The following is a 23,419-nucleotide window of genomic DNA, read 5'->3' as shown; positions in this document are numbered from 1 at the left end:
CTGCCATCGCGTGGCCGTCTGGCGTCACTGCACCGGTGCTCGGGCCCCAAATGTTCTTTTTTTTTTTTTCTTTTTTTTCCTCAAACTGTTCGACAAATTCTCAAGCACGGTGAGAAACTCCGGAAATTCCTTCTCGGAATTTTTCTTAAGACAGTCAGCTACCCCGAAAACTTAATGAACCTCGCCTCAGGGATTTGGTAGAACCAAAAAAAAAAAAAAAAGGAGCCACAGAATCGTGGTATTTTCGAGCGGAACAGGTGTTAGAGGTATTTGCTTTACGAGGCCAACTGTTAATCCACCGTCTCTCCATAGACTTTCTGGGCTCCACTGTTTACCACTCCCCTCCTTGCACCCCATGATACATTCAAAAATTACTGGCAAATTTAAACATCCTCAACAAACCATAGCGGAGAAGTTAAATCTGTAAAGGGAAATTAAGGATAGTGCAAAGTCAATTAAAAATAATTGGGAAAAAATTTTTTTTAGAAATAATAATTGGAGTGACACCTGAGTGGCTCAGTAGTTAAGCATCTGCCTTCAGCTCAGGTCGTGATCCTGGGGTCCTGGGATCGAGTCCCACATCGGGGTCCCCGCAGGGAGCCTGCTTCTCCCTCTGCTTATGTCTCTGCCTCTCTGTCTCTCATGAATAAATAAAATCTTTTTAAAGTAATGACAATAACAATTGGAGTTTAGTTACCACTTTTTATGGTCTTTGTCACTACCCCTCGCTTCCTAGAATAGACTATCCTTGGGGGAGTTATCTGCTATGTAGCTGACTTATTTGTCCCCATTTTAGAAGGTGCAACTCGCTTCAAGCACCTCAGGAAGTATGTATACAACTATGAGGCTGAGAGTTCCAGCAGTATCCCTGGGACCACTGATTCAAGAAGTGCCACCAGGATCAACTGCAAGGTATGAGGGGAGAGGAAGAGCCACTAAAGGAAGCTGGGGCTTCTGGCCTTGCAAACCCAGGTCACAGCAGGACTGCTATAATCACAAAGCAAGGAACTGTCCCTACGTTTGAAAGTTAGCCACTCTGCTGAGTTTTCTGCTACAAAAAATTTTGCCAGCCAGATTTATTTTTCCATTAGCTTCCAAGATGTAACTGGAATACATGATCTAAAATATCAGCATTGTAGAACGGTAGATTTAACAAGATGAGAGAAACACAATGGGTGGTAAGCCAAGGGAGATGGGCATCTCAGGAAAGCATTCTGGGGTGCAGTGTTTATATTTGCAGCCAAACAGAAGAAAAAAAAAGAAAGAAAGAAAAATTTAAATATGTAGTTTGTTCTCAAATAAAACTTTATCTATTGCTGGAATGATTGTACTCACGTGCATGTTCATAAGGGATGGATCTAAGGGCCACTACTGGGGGTCATGTGGGAAAGAGAAGTCAAGCTGGGAAACTGACCTCTTCTTTCTAGGGCCCCATAGTCTATGTTAAATGAGGTAGCCATTGACCACATGTGGCTATTTCAATTGAGTAAAACTTAAAATTCAGCTTCTTGATCATACCAGCCACATTTCAAGTGCCCATGGCTAATGACTCTCATATCAGACAGGGCAAATGTAGAAGATTTCAGTTTTTGCAGAAAGTTCCTGAACAGTGTTAGATAACCACTAGGGATCTCCATAAGCTCCTGCAATACATGAAGCTCTGAATAGGCCCCAATAGTTACAGACAGTTGGATTGGTTGGGTTGTTTGGTGACATGAAGGAGACATTTGCTGTTGAAACCAATGATAGCCTTCTTCCTGCTTCCCGTTGTTCTTCCTCTAGCTCCTAGACTGCATTCCGTCTAACCAGTGGTCCCCAACTGTATTTCCTTTGGTGTCCTGATTAGGGAGTAAGCCTTGGGCTGTGAGGGGTCTCCTGTTCTTGAGGGACGGTCTTCATGTACTGCTACCCTCTTCCCAGGTTGAGCTGGAGGTCCCTCAGCTCTGCAACTTCATCGTCAGGACAAGCCAGTGTACCCTGAAGGAGGGGAATGGCTTCAACCCAAAGGGCAGGCCCTCCCTGCATAAGACCAAGAACTCTGAGGAGTTTGCCGCCGCCATGTCCAAGTAAGGCGTGGGCCTGTGTAACCTTCTGAGCTCTGGGAATCACTGGATGTGTTGTGCATGTGTGTGCGCATGTGCGTGTGCACTTGTGCACATGTGCACGTGCACCCAGGGACGGATGAATGCATGTGTTCATGTGAGGCATGTGTGTGAGGATAAGTATTTTATTCTGTATTCATGGTGGGTTAGGGAATTGCTAAGTTGTCACAAAAATCAAAAAAAGAGGGAAGTATTTACCCTCCCCTAGTGAAGTGCCCCTAATTATCATTTAAATGTGTTTCTAAAAATTCCCATGCTTTAAAACTCCTTGAGACAATAAAGCTAAGAAGGTTTATTTAAACAAGTGAACTCTTGTTTAAAGAACTAAACAAGACAGGTAGCCCATGGTCTTCAGGGAGGGTCCAGCAGGACTTGCGGGTGTGGCCTACACATGGGGTGGCAAGGCCCAGCCTCAAAGAGTCCAGCGAGTGCCAGGTCCCCACCCAGGGCCAGTGTTCTGCCAGTGCACAGTGACACGGCCATCCTGGTGTTTACGGCTGGCATGCCTTCTGACTGACCAGTGTCTGTATTGCACCTGTTGTAAATATTATGAACATCACCCCTGCCTCAAGTCCAAATCACAGTTGGTAGTGTCCTAAGAGTGTGCAAATACAGGCAGTAATCGGTTTGTTGATCTGGGAGCATCAGAAACTCAGCCCATCTTTTGATTTGTTAAACATTAGACATGAAAGCAAATCCTCTCTCTGCAGAGTAAGCCTTGGTGCTTGTCTCTCACCAATATTTTACCTGAGACCTGAACATGTATGGGGGACAGGGATGTGGTGACAGGAGGGACTGGTAGTTACTTTTGGGTATTTACCTTTCTCCAAACAAAAGGGATTCCTGCTCTTGACCACCACAAGACTGCCCAGGCCTACACTGCAGTGTCTGGAACTTTCTGCGAGGATGTAGAGCTGTAGGAGATATGTCTGGTCTCCTTCTCCTCCTTCTGACTTAACTAGAGCAGATGCAGCCTTAATTTCCAAAAGGAAGTCCCCAAAGGGAGGTCCCTAAGATCATAGTTGATATAGGCTTCAGACATGGTCTCAGACTATATAAAAGAGTGATTACCCAAATGTATGAAAAGAAGCTCAAATTCACAAATAGTCAGGAAGTGTAATTAATGTTACAACAAGATATTTATCACATTATACCCATAAGATTACAGAAATTTAAAACAGCTAAGAGCCTGTTGCTGGTGGGCCTCTGAGGAAAAGTGTACTCGTATGCATTGCTGGTGGAAATGAGAGCCAACAGTCAATATCTATTATAATTAGAAATACTTACTGCCTTTGACACAGCAATTTCAATATTCTGGGACTCTAGCCCATGAAAAGAAAAGCAGTAATGTGTGAAGATCTATGCATGAGGGTGTTTATTTCAGTGTTGTTCATGTGGGGGAGAAAAAAATCCAGAAAGTGAATCCCATCAAATAGGAGAAGGCCTGAATAAATTGCAACCATAAAATGAGAAAGTTCTATAGCTTTAAAAAAAAATCTGTTAGAGCTATACTAAATGAGTCAAAGGATTTCTGTGGCATATAATTGAGAAAAGCAAGATAGAAAAAAATGTGGAAAATACAATGTCATCTATATAAAACAAGAAACGAAAGAAATCTTTATGTGCAAATGTTTCCACCCCCACACCTCTAGATGGGATCGCCTGAGTGTGGAGATAGAAATGGAATACCCGGTGGGTTGTTCCATGAGGAGCATGACAGCAGAGACTGGTGTGGGTGGAAAACAGAGTAGGGATGCATGAGGCAAGAAAAACAGGTAAAGAAGTAAAAGAATGCCAAAAACATACACAAATTTGCATACTTTTGGAAAATGTACATTTATAAAGAAAAGATTGGGAGAGAAAAAAAAACAAGTTGGGGAGGCCACAAAGCTCCGTCACTTACATCCACCAAGCTCACGGTGGAGAAAGGACACTTCTGTGAGCTTATTCTCTCTGCAACAGGTATGAGCTCAGACTGGCCATTCCTGAAGGGAAGCAAGTTTTACTCTACCCGGAGAAGGAAGAGCCTACACATATCCTGAACATCAAGCGGGGCCTCATTTCGGCCCTCCTGGTTCCCCCAGAGACAGAAGCAGATAAACAAGTGTTGTTTCTGGTAAGAATTCAGAAAGTTGGTAACAGTGGCCCTTTGAGCTCCTCTTCACAGATTTGAGCCAGGTCCCACTGTGTACATAAAGTGGGTTCTTGACTACGTGGCTAGTTATGCAGGCGGCCCTGTACTGGGGTGAGGCGGCAAGACCCAAGCCTTTTCTTGTCCCCTAGGCTCAGGAATGGATCTTCCTGAGCAGGCTTACCAGGTTAGCCTGATTTTAAAACAATACTTAAGAGGTCCTGACCACGCTACTCTTGTTTGATTTTTTTTTTTCTGTATCCCCACAAGGTTTAACACAGTAAAACCTGTGTGTATTTTAAACACAGAAAATAATTATATCTGTTGCCAGCCTCTCTTAAGAATGTCAAGTTTCGATCTGAGAAAGAATCCGATTTATTTGAGTCCCATGAATATTTCTTGAGTCTTTACTGTGTTCTGAGTGCTATAGGATACAACACTTGGAGAAAACAGAGATGCATCATGCAGAGACCCTTCCTCAAGGAGTTCTCAGGACCGGGGGAGAGAACCAAAACATAAGGCAGACTAGAATACATGCTGTAAATGAGCAGTAGAGAAAAACCTCTGAGAGCACCGAATACAAGCGCAGAGGTGGCTGGGTCCTAGGAGGCCAGCTGGTGGGCCTCAGAACCAGAATCCCCTGTAACTGGCCTTCTCACTCCACCTCTGGCCAGCCAGGCAGCAGCAACGCCCACACTCTGCCTTGGAGGAAGAAAGTCCCTTCCCAGCCCATGTTGCTCCTGCCTCCCAGACTCCTTTCCCAGCCTCTCTAAAGCACCTACAGCTGTTTTCCCATGTCAGATACACCTGCTGTATCTTCTATTCTCATAGGATACTGTGTATGGAAACTGTTCCAGTGACTTGACTGTTAACGCAAGGAAGGCAAATGTGGCAACAGAAATATCCATTGAAAGGAACCTGGAGAAGTGTGACCACTTCAAGCCCATCAGCACAGGAGTTAGCCCACTTGCTTTGATCAAAGGCATGGTAAGTTTCATGTACACACCGCTCCTTGCACTGAGTATTGTCCTCTTGGTTGTTAAAATTCTGGAATATTAGAGCTGGTAGGGATTTTAGGGAAGAATGAACCCAGCCTCATCTTCATATAGACTATAGCAGGAAACTGCGGACCAGACCAGGAAAGGACTGCCCAAGGCCACACGGCCTGTAGTTAATTGAGCCAAGACTAGAATCAGGGTCCTGACTCCTTGGTCCAGAGCTCTGTCCTTCTTGCTGTCATTCTGTCACTGGAATCAAACCTTCCACCATCACTGGAGAGTAATGACTATCCATTCCTGAGAAGGTTCTGGGGCTTAGCCACCTACTGCTGTTTCCTATAGGAGGGCCGGATGTACCCAGTTCTAGGCATCTGACCTCTGAGGAAGTCCCCTGACCTATGTTCTACCTCCTGTAGAACCTCCTGTGTAGGTGACCCCCTTGTATTAACCTTCTCTGCTATCACTTCTACAGGGGTCATGTAGCACCAGAGCTTGCCCAATGCCTTATAATCTTCTGGGACATGAATCACAGCTTATCTCAATAAACAGGAAGGACTTGTGCAATCACTGCCATACTTGGCAATGTTCTGGTTATTGTCCTTGAAGCCAAAAAGATGGTGTCTGATGACTATAAAGTCCATAATCAGAATAGGCCAAGGCACTTGCTTATGTGTCTTTTTTTTTAATACTTGTGTGCTCAGCCCCACTATGGGCAGCACTGAGGGGCAGAGACAGTGGCAGATGAACCATGGACCTTCCCCTTGTACTTACAGTCTAATCCAGGAACAAGGTTCCTACACTTGCCAATAAAGGACAATAAATGACATACTTGATAAAGATCTAAACTGAGCAGTGCAGACAAGCATTCCTAGGCCTGACCAGGAAGGAGAAAGCACTCTTCACATAATTCACTGGGCAAAGCTGGTGGTAGATCTGCTTAGAAGGAATGGTGGGAGAGCATCAATCAGTCTAGCCTCAAATGTTTATAGAGGATATGGAGCATAAACATGAAAGATACAAAAGACACAAGAGTGAAAGAGAGAGATAAGGACAGGCTTCTAGGCAAAGAAAACTCAAGAAGCAGTGTGTGAAGTGTTAATGTGTGGTGGGTGGGGATGTGGACAATACCAGGTTATATACATTTTGCGCAGGATGAGAGAGGTCCACTGGCATGGAATAAGAAGAGTCTACAGCTTGACTAAGCTTTGGGGATGCTGAGTTATTGCATCCCTTGGTCTAAATGTCAAGTACCAAGTTCCCTTCTTTAACTGAGTTTATCTAGTGGTACAGAACTCCCATCGCCCACCTCCCTCGAAGGCAAATGCCCATGGCAGAAGAATCAGGTTGAAGCCCCAGGAATTGATCAAAATGCTTTTTCCAATCTCATTCACAGGTCCGCCCCTTGTCAACTCTGATTAGCAGCAACCAGTCCTGCCAGTACACTCTGGACCCCAAGAAGAAACATGTGTCAGAAGCCATCTGCAAGGAGCAGCACCTGTTCCTGCCTTTCTCCTATGAGTAGGTCACCCTCTGCACCCTGATTCATCATTTATAGAGTTGATATGAGACAAATGTTTCTCAATGCCCTGTTCTAGGCGAGGCTCTGCCTGGAGGAGCCTATGAGGAGGTACAAAGCAGAGCCCATCCATGTCTCCATTTTCAATCTAACAGGCAATTCAGAAGGAAAATCTTAGGTACACAAAACAATTTGAGACCAACACAATATATCTGAGACCCATATTTTAAGGATTATGGATCAGAAAAAGCCAGGGATCATTGCAGGCTGCCCTGGTTAAAAAGACTTTGTAGAGAACTTATACATCCCAATCCATTTTTTAAACCGAATCCATTAACTAGTGTTTATTGATTAATCATTCTATTCTTGACGTTCTGCTAAGGGAGATACACAGGAATTTCTAGGCACAGTGTTGGTCCCTACTCTCTGGGCACTCCAGACTGGTAAAAGGTGTAAGGTACAAATGTCTCTCCAATGGAAGGACAGCTAGCATGACCAAGAGGAGGTGGATGGTGTTCATTAGCAGGGGAGGAGGCCAAGGAGGCTGGACTTAATGGTTTGAATGATAGGCAGGATTTGAGTAGAAGTGGAGAGAGAGACATTCGACATGAAAAGAATAATTACACTTTAGGGAGCTGACCATCCATGACATGATGTGCTTTATTTGTTCAGGAATAAGTATGGGATTATGACACAGGTTACACAGACTTTGAAACTTGAAGACACGCCTAAGATCAACAGCCGCTTCTTTGATGAAGGTAAGATTTTATATGCACATAGTTGCCACGGCTGGGAAATCTGCCCAAGACACACCATGTATCACGGCTGGGAAATGTCTGCTGACTGATGAGTCATGTGGGTTTTGACATTCTGGCTATGGGCTGCTCTAATGAGAAAGCACGTCCCTTTCAGAATGTCAAGTGTCAATGCGATAAAGGAAAAGGAGAAGTGTCTCAAAGCTACCTGAGTTTTTAAAAAGATGAAATTGGCCTCTTTTTAATTTGGTAGATCTGACTGTAATAAGCCTAGGACCTGGGCGAGGTGAGACAAGTGGGAGAGGGCTTTTGGGATCAGGAATTGGTCTTTAGAGCAGGAAGAAACCTTAGCAATCTCTAGTCCAATCCTAACCCTGTATTTGTCTTGTATTTAAATCTGTCTTATGCATTCATTGTTCTCAGCAACCTATGATATCAGGTGGTAGACACATGTGTGCTTTTATACCCATTCTACAGAGGGGAAAAAGATACATGGAGAGGCTTGTGATGTATCCAACATCTCTGAATATTGGAAGTAGTGCAAAACCAGCCCTCAGGTCTAATCTAAGCCAGTACTCTATACATTGTACAACATTTCCCCCATTATTCCCTCACATTTCCCACATTAACCTCTGTCCTGGCAGAGGTCAGAGCAGGATGATGGAAGAGATACAGAAGGGTCTTTCCCCCATAAGCTGCTTATAGATCGCATTGGAAAAGATGGCAGGTGAGCATCAATGTGTCTAGCCTCAGCCACAGCCACGTCAGTGGCAGCACTTCCTCTAGTTCCTTCTGGCAAAGAGGTAATCTGATAGCAAAGTCAGACAAGCCTGGATTCAATTGCAGCTCTGCCTCTTACACTGAGATGTCTTTGGCAAGGTGAATTGCTCGTCTCTGGGTCTCAGTTCCCTAATCTTTAAATTGAGGAATAATAGCAACCCATGAGCATAGTATGATGAGTCAGTAAAAACACTGAAGTCAAACACCTAGCATGGAGCCAGATACATAATAGGCATTGAGTATAGCATAGTTTTCTTTTCTTCTCTGCTGATAACTCCCTAATTTCCAGTTTTCAGTAGACCATGAGATGGTTGAAATGTAGGGTTAGGCAAAAATCCCTTTGACACTTTCCGCCTTCCAGGTGCCAAGGAAGTGGGTCTTGCCTTTGAGAGTACCAAATCCACATCACCTCCAAAGCAAGCAGAGGCCATTGTGAAGACTATCCAGGAGCTGCAAACACTGCATGTCTCAGAGCAGAATGCCCAGAGGGCTAACCTCTTCAATAAACTGGTTACTGAGCTGAGAGGTCTCAACAATGAGGCACTCACAACCCTCTTGCCAAAGCTGATGGAGGTGTCCAGGTATTTCTTTAATGGTTACAGCTATATCTCTTGTGTCACCTATGGTAGATGGCTGAACTTTCAAACCCTAGCCAAGCAGAAAATATCAATCCAGTTTTTTCACTAGTCGGTCAGTTAATGTTTGCTGGATAGAGAAATATCAACATATCAACTAACGTGCTTAGAGTTCCATGGGCAACACACACACACACACACACACACACACACTGCATTCAAGGCAGACATGCATTTGTGTGTCAAAATGGGAGGAAAATATTTCACACATTTTGATGAGTATCTTCTAATTCTTCATTCTATTGTGAGTACCTTGGAAAGTTTGAGAGAAAAAGAAGTCTATGCCCTCTGGAAGCCTAGGCTAGTGGAAAAAGAACTCAGGCAAACCAAGTAATATTGTGATTTCTCTAGACTTCAAGGCTCTCGCTCTAACTGCTGAGGTCAGAGGAGGGAATAAGGACCAAAATGAGGCCATGCCAGTATTTGCCTGGCACATGCTATGTTCTGAATGAAGGGCAGTAATAACAGTCTTCTTTTGGCGATAAATCTAAGACTTTCCTCCAAGGTTCTTCTCCAGTGGACAGTACTTATAGGGAAGGCTTCCTGTTCATGGGATTTGAGTTGGATTTTGGAAGATGGTCGGATTTGGAGAGTGAACACAAGAAATTGGGATACTCCTGACAGAGGGAGCATCATGGGCCAAGGATATCCGAGCTGCCTGAAGGTGATCTGTGTAACCTTCTCTGCTCTTTCCTTCTCAGCCCCATCACCTTACAAGCCTTGATTCAGTGCGGACAATCCCAGTGTTACACTCACATCCTCCAGTGGCTGAGAAGTGAGAAGGCCAATCCCCTCTTGATAGATGTTGTAACCTACCTGGTGGCCCTGACACCAGAGCCCTCGGCCGAGAGACTGCAGGAGATCTTCAGCACGGCGCAGGAGCAGCAGAGCCGGGCCACTTTATATGCTCTGAGTCACGTGGTCAACAAGTGAGTTTCACACTGGTTCTCCTCCAAGGAGCTAAGACCCCACATCCTTGTATTAAGATGGGACCCCTCCCTCCACTTTCAGACCCCCCCCCCCACCCCCGGCATCCTCTTTTGTTTTTCCACTGGCCATTTTGAGAGCAAAGACTTGAGAAATCTGCACACACAAGTTTGTATTTTAAGATAAACCTAGCTATGCTTGCTGAGTCCTAACTCTTATTCTGTAGCTATCATAAGGCAAATCCCGTGGTGACCCAGGACCTGCTGAATATTGCTGATTACCTGTTGGAACAGCTTCAAGACAGCTGCACTGGGAACGAAGATCACACCTACTTGATTCTGAGGGTACTTCCAATCTTCTGTATGATATGCATTGCTTCAGAAGCATTTTCCTGGACGCTCCCTACTTCTTCGGCACTTGATTTGCCTTTGTTTCTTTTCAATGCAGGTCATTGGAAATATGGGCAGAACCATGGAGACAGTAGCCCCAAGACTCACGTCTTCCATCCTGAAATGTATCCAGAGCACAGAGCCATCACTGCTGATTCAGAAGGCTGCCATCCAGGCCCTGCGGAAAATGGAACTTAAAGATGAGGTGAGGTCCAAAGAGGAAGTCTAAATGTAAAAAAGGTTTATTTAGATTAGCGAGGAGGTGGAATAAGATTCTAAATCCCATCATTCTACTGCTTTCTAATTGCCAATTTCAAAAAGCCTATTGACTTGACTGCCTGGTAGTATGTGGGCAAGAGAGAAATACTGCACCAAACTGCTACTCTAGCCTCAAAATATGAGATTTTAGCTTCATGCTGTCCCCCTACCAGATCAATCATCCCTCTCAGAAAGACATGCCTGATTTCCCCCAGTCTTCCCAAAGTGGGATAGTAAACCTGCCCCTACTTTGGGTGAAAATGACTTCAGAGCTTTGGAAAATGCCTTATTTAATCACCCCAAACTCTTACTGTCCCTTTCTACCTTTATTCTCACATTGAAATAATTTATGTTAAAATAAGTTTATTTCCACTTATAGTAGCAGATCTTCCTCAAGTCATCACTTGAGTACATTAATGCAGTTGAATGCAACATGCATATGATAGGAATCTTCTGAGACCCTTCCTTGAGATGGTTGTTCTGAGGGACTCCGGCAAGAAGATTCCATACCAGCATGTGAAAAGTTATTAGAAAGATGTTTGACTTGCACGTAGTAAACCATCAGCAAAGCACATCAGTGTTTGCCAGCCACATCTGTGTTCTGATCAAAGGACAGTGCGAACAGCCTCGTTTTTTGGCTATAGGTCCGGGAAGTCCTTCTTCAGGTTTTCCTCGATGATGCCTCTCCAGGGGAAAAGCGACTGGCTGCCTATCTCATGCTGATGAGAAGCCCTTCCCAGTCAGATATAAACCAAATCACCCAGCTTCTGCCACGGGAACAGAATGAGCAAGTGAAGAACTTTGTGGCTTCCCACATCGCCAACATCTTAAACTCAGAAGAATTGTATATCAAAGAGTAAGTAAGAGTCATTTTTCCCTATCTGCCACAAAGGGAAAGAATCCTAAATCTCATTCCTAAAGGCCACTGCCTGCCCTTTACGGAGTGTTCTTTCTTCTGGGCAACATTCATGAAAAAGTGTAACAAAATTGAGCCACACTCTTGGGCAAAGGAAATCCAGACCATTTGGTAGTAACTGTAATCCATATTTCCTTGGGGTGAGAAAGACAATGGATTTTTAACAGGATATGTATGCTAAAAATCCACTCCTTCTTTCGATTTTCCATCTAGCTTGAAAAAGTTAGTAGAAGGAGCTCTGAAAGGATCTCAGCTCCCAACCATCATGGACTTCTCAAAATTTTCCCGGAACTATCACCTATCCAAATCTGTTTCCCTTCCATCGCTTGACCCCATCTCGGGCAAAATTGAGGGAAATCTTATATTTGATCCAAATAATTACCTTCCTAAAGAAAGCATGCTGAAAACAACCCTCACCGTCTTTGGACTTGCTCCTGCTGACCTCTTTGAGGTATGTATGAGATGAAAAAGAAGAGGCTTACATCCTTTCTCCTGTTCTGTATGTACAACACCGTAAATAGCAAGTCAAGAGAGCCGTGAGTCAGCCTGGGGAGGAAATCCAATCAGGCAGTTGGTTCATACCATCAGTTTGAGCGTTTCTTTCCTCTCACCTTCTTTCCTTCCAGCTAATGGTTACTCAAAGTGGGACTCTGTAGTATTGATGGAAATGGAGATGTCTCAGGGAAGCCCTGAAAACCAAAATCCAACAAAATGCATAGGCTGTGCAATCAGACTGATCTGGTTCAAACCCCAAATTCATTCCCAGTCTGAATCTTTTGTTTGTTTATCCTCTCTGACCTTAGTGACTTCTGGAAAAGGATAAATAATAAATTCTACCTTTTAAGATTCTAGTAAGATCTAAATAAAACAACTCCCATGGTTGCTAATCTCAGCTCATACCCCATATTATTCATTAAATGCTTGTTTAATTGAATGGACATAAAGAGAGGAATTGGAGACTGACATACAACAAAGAAAGCTGATGGCATTTTCTTGCCTGATTCTCTTTCTCAGATTGGTTTGGAAGGAAAAGGCTTTGAGCCCACACTGGAAGCTCTTTTTGGAAAGCAAGGCTTTTTCCCAGACAGTGTCAACAAAGCTCTGTACTGGGTTGATGACCAAGTTCCTGATCATGTCTCCAAGGTCTTAGTTGACCACTTTGGCTACACCAAAGATGGTAAACGTGAGCAGGTATGTTTTTGTTAATAAAAGCTTCAGATCTCAGGACAAAAACATTTTTCTCCAAGCCTAGAAGTCATCGAGCAGCTATCTAGCTGAAGTGATAATTATGGCTATTATTAACCAGTCCTGTGGGGGTAAGGACTAGTGTCCTCTGCAGTTATAAGCCTCCTGGAGATTCAACATACCCAAGAGCCAGACTCATTCAAGGCCCTGTTACATAATTATTAACAGTGTAAACTAGGAGGCATGGGTTTGAATTCTGACTCTACTATCTTCAAACTGTGCACACATGGGAAATTTCCTTGATATTATATCTGTTTCTACATCTCCAGAGTGCTAATAATCCATACTTCACCAGGTTACTTAAAGAATAAATAGAATAAAGTATGTAAAATGCTAATAAGCAGAGTGCCTGACTGGTACTGATTATTCAATAAGCAGATATTATAATTTTTGAATTCATATTTTCATTAACTGCTTTCTTTGGCTCTTATTCATATCAGTGTACTAGCTAGTGGGAGCAAAATCTCCTTTGAAGCTAGCATAAGCCCCCACTTCAGGAGTAGAAAATAGATTGTATAATCTGGAGCTGCTTTTTCTTTAATTTTTTGCTACCCTAAGTGTTATTTAGTCATTGGCTCACATCAGAGTTTAGATGTAGCCCCACTGGGATCTACTGAATCAGAACCTGCATCTTAATGACATTCCCTAAGTTGACTTGTATGTACACTTCAGATTGAGAAGCAGGGCAATAATTTACTCCTAGATGCTCATGATGGCCCCACCTACACCTTCTAATTTACTTACCTCCACTGGAGGCTGAAGGCCTTTGCTCTGTTTGTGTCTGTCAATCACTCTTCTTTCACATATCTAAACATCAGTCTATGGAGTTCTTCTTATATCAAAGAAGGACTTGTCTAGGATAGGGCATTTTTCAAGCTTTGGTCAATTTATATAGCAGGTACATTTTCTCCAGATACCCATAGTATTCGTCCCTCATCAAAGGCAAAAAGGGCAATCAGGGGAGGGGTGAGGGACAATCTTCCACTCCTGGTGAGCCCTAGGAATTCTGGTATCCTGAAGGACAGAGGTCCTTCTTAATATGCCTACATCCAAGTCAAGAATAGCATGGAAGCACCTGCTATCCCTGATAAGACCTCAGGTTCTTTTTTCATCTCAATTTGGAGTTATCTATCTTTCAGTAAAAGGTGGGAGTGATTTCAGTGGCTTCCCTACATCCCCACCTGTGTACTTCTGTTTAGCCCGTAATGGCTGAAGCAGATGGGCCCCACATCAAGACTCTAAAGGTGTTTGACAATGCTGACATCTCATTAGAAATTTTGTCATTAAAAATCCTAGGATATGGTCAATGGAATTATGCTCAATGTTAAGAGGTTGATCAAAGATTTGAAATCCAAAGAATTCCCAGAAGCCAGAGCCTACCTCCACATCCTGGGAGAGGAGCTTGGCTTTGTCAGGCTCCATGACCTCCAGCTCCTGGGAAAGATGCTGCTGAATGGTGTTCACACTCTTGCCGGTATCCCCCAGATGGTAAGTGGGTCAGGCCCCATCACAGACAATGAGATTAGCCCATGCTTTTCTTAGATCTCCCAGATTCCTTAAGATCTGTCCCACAAACCAGAGAAAGTACTTGTGCTTCTTCCAAAGAAGCAGGTTTGCCTTGAATTTCAGAGAGGAAGATTCTTGGATTGCAAAGAATTGGTAACATTTAGAAATTAGACCATTCATAATGTGAGATATATCTTTTAAAGGTATTCATTTATTTATCTGGAAAATAATATTAAGTGTATCTCCCTCTATGCTACAAGTTCCCTAGATCTATGCTACAATGATTATGAAAGGATGTATTTGACAAACCATAGTGTACTATCTAAATATGAGCTATAGTTTTCATCATTATTAATTTATTAATAAGGGAGAAAATATCTAAATATATTCCCTGATATTTGATTAATAATAATGTTGGCTTTAAGAAACCAGATTTCAAGTTATTTTCTAGAAATGTCATTTAAAAAACCCAAAAGCAATGCATAGTAATATGTACATCATCTCGATAGCTCATTAGTTTTAAAAAAATGGTTTTGGGGTGTCCAGGTAGCTCAGTCGGTTAAGCAGCTGACTCTTAGTTTCAGCTCAGGTCCTAGAGTTGAGCCCTGAGTCAGGTTCTGGCATTCAACAGTGAGTCTGCTTGTCCCTCTCCCTCTGCCCCTCCCCCCTTTCTAAAATAATCCTTAAAAAAAGTGATTTTATCATAATAGATTATGCTTAAGTAAACCCTCATTTCCATTTAGACTCCAAATAACTAGAATTAAGCCATGCCATTCAGGGTGACTTATAGCTCATAAAGCTCTGAGGCACAGCAATATTCTTAAGTGACTGAACCACTAGTTCAAAATGACATGGTATCTGTCTAGAGCAATTTCTTAAATCCCAATATGTTGAAACCAATAATCATTGATTTTTATCAAATACTCAGCTAGTCAAAATATCCTAGTCTGTTCCTTTCTAGATAGAGAATAACTATTGTCTCATATGTGGGAGGGAACATTTCACAAATTCTGCTTTGATGAGGCTTTCTTATAGCTACTGTCCCCTGTTGATCTACAGATTGGAGAGGCCATCAGAAAAGGCCTAAAGAATGACTTATTTCTTCACTACATCTTCATGGACAATGCCTTTGAACTCCCCACTGGACTTGGGTTACAATTGCAAGTCTCCTCCTCTGGAGTCATCACTCCTGGAATGAAGGCCGGAATGAAGGTGGAAATGGCCAATGTAAGACCCTGCTCACTTTCTCATTCCTTAGATTGTTCATTTCCTCCATGGTGAGTTTCTTGTACAATTTTAAAATGTGTGCAGTTCAAGATGAAGTACATCATCATCATCTCCTTACTCATTTTTATGGAAAAACTGTAGGATTCCACTAGGAGGCGCCACCTGGCTAGCTCCTAGCAAGCAATAAGGAGACAGTAATTCTCAATAAATGAAGATTCCTGTCTTTTTTTCATCCTGTTATGCTTAAAGTTAACTTGGGCACTTCCTAGTGCTGGGTCTCAACGTGGTCTGGTTCTGGGGAACTGGGAACATGGCTTTTCTTCCTCCTAAGATATCACAGTAATGTTTCCTGAGCTGTGAGTGATCCAGAGATGTTTGCCCAGGGATGGGGAAGGGTGGTTGATCTGACTGCACAGGGGCTGAGGTATTGAAGTTGAACAGGTCATTTTCTGATTTACAGTTGCTCACGGAGCTGGTAGCAAAGCCTTCTGTGTCCATGGAGTTTGTGACAAATATGGGCATCATCATCCCGGATTTTTCAAAGACTGGGATCCAAATGAACACCAACTTCTTCCACGAGACAGGTCTGGAGATGCAAATTGCCTTCAAAGCTGGAAGGCTCAAGTTTGTCATTCCTTCTCCAACAAGGCCAGTCAAGCTGTTCAGTGGCAGGTAATTCTGTCCATCAGATCACCAGCCAGTGTGAGAGGGACAGTTGAGACTGGATCCATGGGACTTGACTGCCTGAGATAATTCAGGGCCCCATGTACCTGGGGGGTGGGGGGGTGAGAGAAGGTTAACCTAGCTTAGACTCACCTAAACATTACAATTTCCTTGACTGTCCACATTTTACAAACTGACATTTAGGACTTACTAATTAATCACTCGATATTAGGTTTTTTGTTGTTGTTGTTGTTGTTTATTCGTTTGTTTTGAGAATGAAGAAACACAAACTCTAGAGAAATCATCCTTGGAAAATGAACATTTTTTTCATAGGAAGAACACCAGAGAACATACTGATCTGTGGTAGCTAGCTCAGTGGATAGAGCATGAGAGTCCTAATCTCATGATTATACGATGCAGCATTTACGGAGAGCTCCATTTTCAATGATATCCTTAAACATTGATTTACCTTAGTTTCTCTATGTTGGACACCTTAATTTATTGATTTAAAAATAGTAAAAATAGTATTTAAGTGCCTAATATATACGAAGCCCATGGAATAAGATACACCTGACCTTCTAGTGCCCACAGTTCACAGGAAGGATGTACAGTAAAGCTATAAGTGCCAAGTGCTCAAGGAGAGGAAGCACCTGATACCTGAAGGCTGTCAGAGTTATGCAGACCAAAGAGAAAGGAATGAGTGTTCCCAGGCCAAGAGAAAAGAATGGCTTGAAGGAAAAAGAATAGGGTTTAGGAGCTATAAGAAAGTCGAAACTCAGTGTGGTATAGGGCACAGGGGTCGTGGAGGGAGGTGACAAAGGCTGGCAAGGGTCAGCCTTCTGAGCCATCTGAAAGATGTCGGACTCTTCTGAAGGCAGAAGAGTTTAAAATGGGACCATAAATAAAGCAAGGTTGGTGTTTTAGAGGGCGTATTCTGACACCAGAGCAGGGTGCAGATGGACAAATGTGACTGGAGACAGGGAGACTGGCTGGAGTCCGTCACACCCACCATGTGCACGAGAAATGCTCGCAGCCTGTACCAGATGGGGTCCAAGGAGGGTCCATGGAAGAGTGAGGCTACCCTAGAAATTTTTTGTGGATGGAAACATGAGCCCTTGGCAATTGATGGGAGGTGAGAAAGAAGAGGAAGAGCAGTGGGGAGTACCTCTCGCTGAAACAGGGAAGCTGACAAACTCAGTTTGGGATATGCCACCTTTGAAGTCCTATAAAACAACTGGTTGGGATACCCAGCTGTCAGCAGGACCAATGGGTCTAAGCTCAGTAAACAGGCTGGAGCTACAAATACTGATTTGGGCGTCATCTGCAGATAGAGGTCGTTGAATTCAAACAGCAATCGGTGTCAGGTAAATGTAACACTAGGACAGAAATGTGGAAAATGTGAATGTGTGAATCAGAAGCGAAGCAGCACAGAGCAAGGAAGGAGTGGCTGGAGGGGCGGAAGAAGAGCCAAAGCTGTAATAGGTCATAGAAGCCCAACAGAGGCCACCAGGGTGGATTGCCCCGTGGGCAGGCACTTAGAGTTCCAGCCTACCAGCAAGGCTTTTAGGGCACCCCTTAAAGGATGAAATAATACTGAGAAAAGAACATAGTATTTCAAAGAAAGCATCTTTCAATGAAATCAGAACATTGTTGAATTTTGTTGTACTCACCAATTTTTTTTAAGTACGTACTTGGAAGGAGGATTCCATAATCCTTTCAGAGGTTAGGGACTCTAAAGTCTTAATCCGGCCAGAAGTGAGCAGCTCTACCTAATGCTTCTGGGAGATCAAGGAATACGATGCCTAAGAATGTCCTTGGGAGTTGGGAGCAAGAAGGTGATTGGAGATGCCGATGGAGGCAGTCCCAGAAGCTCGATGGTGTGGCGTTCGGATCATAGTTCATGAGAAGCGTGTTGAAAGAGTGAAGACCACCAGGCAGACAAGTTTCTTGATTGTGAGGGACACAAGAGGGACTGAGCATGGAAAGAAAAGGATATGTGTGTGTGTGTGTGTGTGTGTGTGTGTGCGGTGTGTGTGCGCACAGGTGCAGTGGGAGAGGTGTGAGTGGGAAAGGTGACTTGGACTCATTTAATGTGGGAAAGAAGTGGAAAGAAGCATAAAGTAAGAGTTACCCTTAGGCTTCCTTTCACACGAGGGAAGGGGCACACCTGAGTTCAGGTCCCAGTGATCCTTATGCAACATCTCTGCGTCTCTGTTTCCTCAGTAAAACAAGGAGCCTCCTAATGCCTGCTGTTGTGGGGATCACAGCAAACGGAAGCAGACAACATAGTGCAATGTCTGAAACAGAAGAGTCACTGTGTTTCTTAGCCTTGTTGATGTTTGTACTATTAGTCGTCTCTGAGTAAATAAATAATTTGAGGTGGGTGTGGACAGAAGGGGGATAAAGAGCAGGGTAAGGGGGCAAATATCGGCCCTGCGACAGGCGACAATCAGTGTTGTTCACTTCAGTTCGTAACTTGAAGGTAACTCAGGTTTTTTCTTTCTTCACCAGTAATACATTGCATTTGGTCTCTACCACCAAAACAGAAGAGGTTGCACCTCTAAATGAGAGCCGCAAGTCCTGGTCGACTTGCAAGCCTCTCTTTACTGGCCTGGACTACTGTTCCTCGGGCGCTTACTCCACCGCCAACTCTCCAGAATCTGCCTCCTACTATCCGCTGTCCCGGGACACCAGGTCAGAGTTGTGCAGTGTCCCGCCCGGCATCTGCTCATCTTCTACATAATGGCCAGTAGGCAGGGCAAAGAAAAAACTGCTCTGTGTTGTAAGAGGCCTGTGCCACCAGCCTTAGGCCTTTGCACCATCCTTTAATTGCTTAAAATAGCGGTCCTCTGTCCAACACACCTGAAGGGTACTTATATTCCTACCTAAACTTTGAGGGTAGGACTGGGTTTCCCCATAGGTGAGAAGGGGTGGGGCAGGGCTGGAAGGTAAGGAGTCATGACCCCTAAGAGAGGTCTTAGCTCAAAAAATAAACAGCCAAGGTAATTCTAGCACCCTCCCTCAAGGGAGCTGAAGCCATTACCAGTGAGAGATATTCCTTTAAAAGCATCTCTTTATAGGTGGTGTCATCACAGCACAGATTCCAATTTGTTCCTAATTCAGGGTCCAGGCTTCTGAGCCTCCAGACACATTAGCTTGACTTTTCCTAGAGCCTACTGATGTGTTTGAAGCCCCGGCCATGCTTCAGGGCTCCTTGTCTTCAACTCTCGCCACTTCCACTGCTTGTTCTCAGCTTTGCTGACACAACCTGCCAACTCCTGCTCTGTTTGTCCAAACACCCTGGAGTCTCCCTTTTCCCGTGAGCTCTTAGAGGGACTGAAAGGGATCAGAAAGGTCATCATTAGTTAGGGACAAAAGCCAATATTAAAATAAGGACCATATTTTTATTGCCATGGAGGCTGAGTTGTTTTGGGGCGGTAAACATCATCACTGAAAACTCTAACATTATGCACCATATACACTGTGATATCTTTAGATTTGAGCTGGAACTGAAGCCCACCGGAGAAGTAGAGCAATATTCCGCCAGTGTATCCTATGAACTGCAGAGAGAGGGCGGAGCCTCGGTGGACACACTGACGTTTATAACTCAGACTGAAGGCAAGTATCTAGAGAGGGCTCCTCCCGTCTCTGCCTCAGTCTCAGGTCCAGGACTCACAAGGGGGACTTAATAATTTAATGTATTTTACAAATATTTACTGAATGCCTGAAAAGTGTCAGGCCACTTCTAAGACCTGAGGCTAGAACAAAAACAGTGGTGAAAAACTCTCTGCCTTCATGCTGTTTACAGCAAACAGCCCAACAAGTAAATATTCAGAATGTCAGATTGGAGCTGGGGAGAAAAACAGAGGCTACAGGAATCTGAGGAATGTCTGGAGTGGCAGGATGAGGAAGGGGGAGGAAGACAGTGCTATTTGAAATGGTAAGGGAAAGTGTCACTGGTAAAAGAGCGTAAAAAAGAGACCTGAAGGAAATAAGGGCAGGAGCCATATGGAAAGGGTGTTACAGGCTGAGGGGCTAGCAGGTGCAAAGGCCCTGAGGCAGCTGTATGGCTGCCATGTTTGAGGAAAAGGAAGGAAGCTGGTATGACTGAAGCAGAGAGATCAGGAAGGAAAGTAGTAGAAGGTAGGTTCACAGAGATAGGGGGAGGTAGAGGAAGGAGGCTTATAGGCTGTGGCAAGGACATTGGTTTTTACTGTGAGTGAAATAGGAAGCCATTGGAGAGTTCTCATGAACTGATCTATGTTTATAGTGAGGAAAGACTTTAGGGGTCAAGGACAGAGAAACTAGTATATAGGCTATTGCAGTAATCCAAGCCAGAGACATGGGCACTTTGGATTAGGACAGTGGCAGAAGAGATCTAAGAAGTAGTTTGATTCTGCACATATTTTCAAGATTAGGCTTCTCGGGATTTGCTGTTAAGGTAGGTATTGAATGTAAGAGAGAAAATGGAATCAGGATGACTAAGTTTTTTGGCCTGAGCCACTGAAGAGTGGAGGTGCCATTTACCGAGATAGAAAAGGCTTGTGGAGAAGCAGGTTATAGGGGATGGGGCAACCTTAGATGTTAACTTTGGAAGATATTTTAATGTAGGGATAGGATGTCACAAAATTATTTCTTAAAGATTTTATTTACTTATTTGAGAGAGAGAGAGAGCATGAGCAGGGGGAGAGGCAGAGGGAGAGGAAGAAGCAGACTCACCACTGAGCAGGGAGCCCAACACAGGGCTCGATCCCAGGACCCCAGGATCATTACCTGAGCTGAAGGCAGATGCTTAACTGACTGACCCACCCAGGCACCCAGTATATCACGAAATTAAATGAGAAAAACAAAACCCACAAGAAAGCAGGTACAGACTGAACAAATGTATGAGCACCCCTGAGTTAGAAATTTAAGGTAAAATCCTAAACTTTGTCCTCATATGAGCACATTGAATGCTTAGGATTTCTCTGCCTTTTCCTCTCCTTCCTTCCTAAACATAGCTTCTGAAGACACGTCTTGATTCTCTTGTACCCTCTTTCCAGGTCTGAAGCAAACTGAGGCTGCTATGATGTTCAAATATAACCGGCAAAGTACAACTTTGTCTAGTGAAATCCAAATTCCAGATTTTGATGTTGACCTTGGGACAATCCTCAGAGTTAGTGATGAATCTGCTATGGAAAAAAAGTCTTACAGACTCACTTTGGACATTCAGAACAAGAAAATCACTGAGGTCACTCTCACTGGCCACGTAAGGTACAGAAGGCTCAGGGTAACCTGACCTGAACTACAAGCCTCTGTGACTCTCTCCTTTCTTCCTCTTTTAGCTTTAAGGCTGACCAAACCAGGGGCATCCCCCATCTGTAGTCCAAAGGGCAGATAGAGCCTTCAGTAATCTGACCCTCTGCACATGTCCAGTTGGACCTTCCTACCATTCACTGGGCATTTACCATTCATCAGACACTGTGCTGGGTGCCCTAGAGGAATTATCTCATTCTCATAATAAACTGCAACATAGATATGAGTTTCCCTGTTTTATAGATAAGAAAATGGTACCTCATGAGGATTAAATAATTTGACCAAAGCAATAGACCTAGTAAAGGGAACAGCAGGATTCATACGGTTTTTGAAAATCACTTCTTTCTCCCATGACTCCCTGGAAAGTCTTGAATTGATGCTGAAGTCGGCTTCCAAAGTTAATGAGCTCATTTTCGGAGCCATTCATGTATCTCATTTTTATCACCGCAAATGATACTTCTATTTGAGCCTACATATCTCCTTGGAATGGACGGTCATTGATCTCAAATGATTTTCTTCTCAATAGCTACGACAAGAGGGAAGAAGGAAAAATCAAAGGTGTTATTTCCATACCCCGTCTGCAAGCAGAAGCCAGAAGTGAAATCCTCACCCAGTGGTCTCCCACAAAACTGCTAGTCCACATGGACTCATCCGCTACAGCTTATGGCTTAACGATTTCCAAGAAGCTGGGATGGCGTTATGGTATGTACCTCCTCTCCCTGTGAGTGCTTCCAAGAGCACTATGGGCTTAAGGACAGTGTTGAGAGTCATGGCTTAGGGGCTGACCTGGTGCGGTTGATGATGATTTCACATGTGCATTTTCAGATGAAGAGAAGATTGAATTTGAATGGAACACAGGCACCAATGTGGATACCAAAAAAGCAGCTTCTAATTTCCCCATGGATTTCTCTGATTATCCTAAAAGCTTGCATATGTATGCCAATAGTCTCTTGGATCACAGAGTTCCTCAAACAGACATGACTTTCCGGCACGTGGGCTCCAAATTAATGGTTGTAAGTACAAATCAGTGAGTCAATAAATACAGGGTTATAACAACTAATTACATACTCAACCCTGAGTTAGGTAAAAGAGCATCCAAAGCTCGATAAGGTATGCTTCCTATCCCAGGGAATTCCTGGGGAGCAAACAAACATTCATGTATGCTTAGTCACCCTGTTACACAAGGCCGTGTGTGATAAATACCTAATGAATACTGCTAAGCAGAAGAGTTTACTGTGCCTATAATATCAAAGGAAGCTTCAGGACCCTGGCTAAGAGTTCGACTACATTATATATTCTTTTATAAAATACAGGAAGAGATCCATGACTAGCAACCAAATTCATAATTTTCTATGATTTGTTTTTAACTTTCAGTGTATCATTGTGCTTAGTGATTGATCTGTCAAATACAGATTATCACCTGATGTTAATTGTGCTTCAAGGCCCCTCCATACTCATTGCTCTAAAGAAGTTTCTATTACTTTGCAGGCAACAGATACATGGCTTCAGAAGGCATCTAGGAGTCTTCCTTATGCCCTGAATTTGCAAGATCACCTCAGTGGCCTAAAAGAATTGTACCTCCAGAAAATGGGATTGCCAGACTTCCATGTCCCAGAAAACATCTTCTTAAAAAGGTAAAAAAAAAAAAAAAAAAAAAAATCTTGAACCATGAAAAGTAAATGGAAAGATTTAGTTAGCATAATTTAGACTCTTTAAAACTCTTTAAATTTACATTTTCAAAGGAAGGAAGTAATTGAAGCATCTTAATGAGATTGAAAACTGTCACATAAACACAATGGCATTTTTGCATTATTGGACATGGGGTCTGAATGTGAACAGCGATGCAGTCAGAAGGAACCTAAGAAAGTAATTGGGGGATTTTGATACATTCACACAAAGAGGTTTTATGCACCGCAACCTGAATTTGGAAGCCATATAGTTTTCTCCATTATAAGTGAACTCCCCGTTTGTTTGGGATCAGGATGCAGACATAACTGGTTTGTGAGAATTTGAGAATGACTAGAGAAATTGCTAACTTCAGGCTGGCTGTGGAGCTCAAGAGCGTCAGAAAACCCC

The 23,419-nt window shown here is 43.4% G+C and overlaps 1 protein-coding gene and 1 long non-coding RNA gene across 3 annotated transcripts in view; one reads left to right on the top strand and one right to left on the bottom strand.

Annotated features, from left to right (window-relative positions):
• APOB (apolipoprotein B) overlaps positions 1–23,419 on the top strand; it is a 37,309-nt gene that overhangs the window by 847 nt on the left and 13,043 nt on the right. For both annotated transcript variants that reach the window (XM_038560882.1, XM_038560883.1), the window contains exons 3-24: positions 797–912; positions 1,921–2,066; positions 4,065–4,218; positions 5,065–5,220; positions 6,625–6,749; positions 7,420–7,505; positions 8,644–8,863; positions 9,619–9,846; positions 10,071–10,188; positions 10,292–10,438; positions 11,136–11,347; positions 11,621–11,858; positions 12,422–12,598; positions 13,949–14,140; positions 15,218–15,385; positions 15,846–16,057; positions 18,560–18,742; positions 19,545–19,666; positions 21,091–21,301; positions 21,870–22,045; positions 22,169–22,356; positions 22,832–22,977. In XM_038560882.1, the coding sequence (XP_038416810.1) occupies positions 797–912; positions 1,921–2,066; positions 4,065–4,218; positions 5,065–5,220; positions 6,625–6,749; positions 7,420–7,505; positions 8,644–8,863; positions 9,619–9,846; positions 10,071–10,188; positions 10,292–10,438; positions 11,136–11,347; positions 11,621–11,858; positions 12,422–12,598; positions 13,949–14,140; positions 15,218–15,385; positions 15,846–16,057; positions 18,560–18,742; positions 19,545–19,666; positions 21,091–21,301; positions 21,870–22,045; positions 22,169–22,356; positions 22,832–22,977 (3,721 nt within the window). The remainder of the gene's footprint in view (positions 1–796; positions 913–1,920; positions 2,067–4,064; positions 4,219–5,064; positions 5,221–6,624; positions 6,750–7,419; positions 7,506–8,643; positions 8,864–9,618; positions 9,847–10,070; positions 10,189–10,291; positions 10,439–11,135; positions 11,348–11,620; positions 11,859–12,421; positions 12,599–13,948; positions 14,141–15,217; positions 15,386–15,845; positions 16,058–18,559; positions 18,743–19,544; positions 19,667–21,090; positions 21,302–21,869; positions 22,046–22,168; positions 22,357–22,831; positions 22,978–23,419) is intronic.
• LOC119869702 lies at positions 9,956–20,716 on the bottom strand. Its single transcript, XR_005372163.1, has 3 exons — positions 14,033–20,716; positions 13,397–13,506; positions 9,956–12,096 (listed from the first exon to the last, which is right to left on the bottom strand). It is a non-coding gene; the product is annotated as an uncharacterized LOC119869702 (long non-coding RNA).

Source organism: Canis lupus, chromosome 17, assembly GCF_011100685.1.
Source record: "Canis lupus familiaris isolate Mischka breed German Shepherd chromosome 17, alternate assembly UU_Cfam_GSD_1.0, whole genome shotgun sequence".
Taxonomy (NCBI): domain Eukaryota; kingdom Metazoa; phylum Chordata; class Mammalia; order Carnivora; family Canidae; genus Canis; species Canis lupus.
Note: the sequence above shows the minus strand (reverse complement) of the source record. Positions and strands in the feature narration are given on the sequence as shown.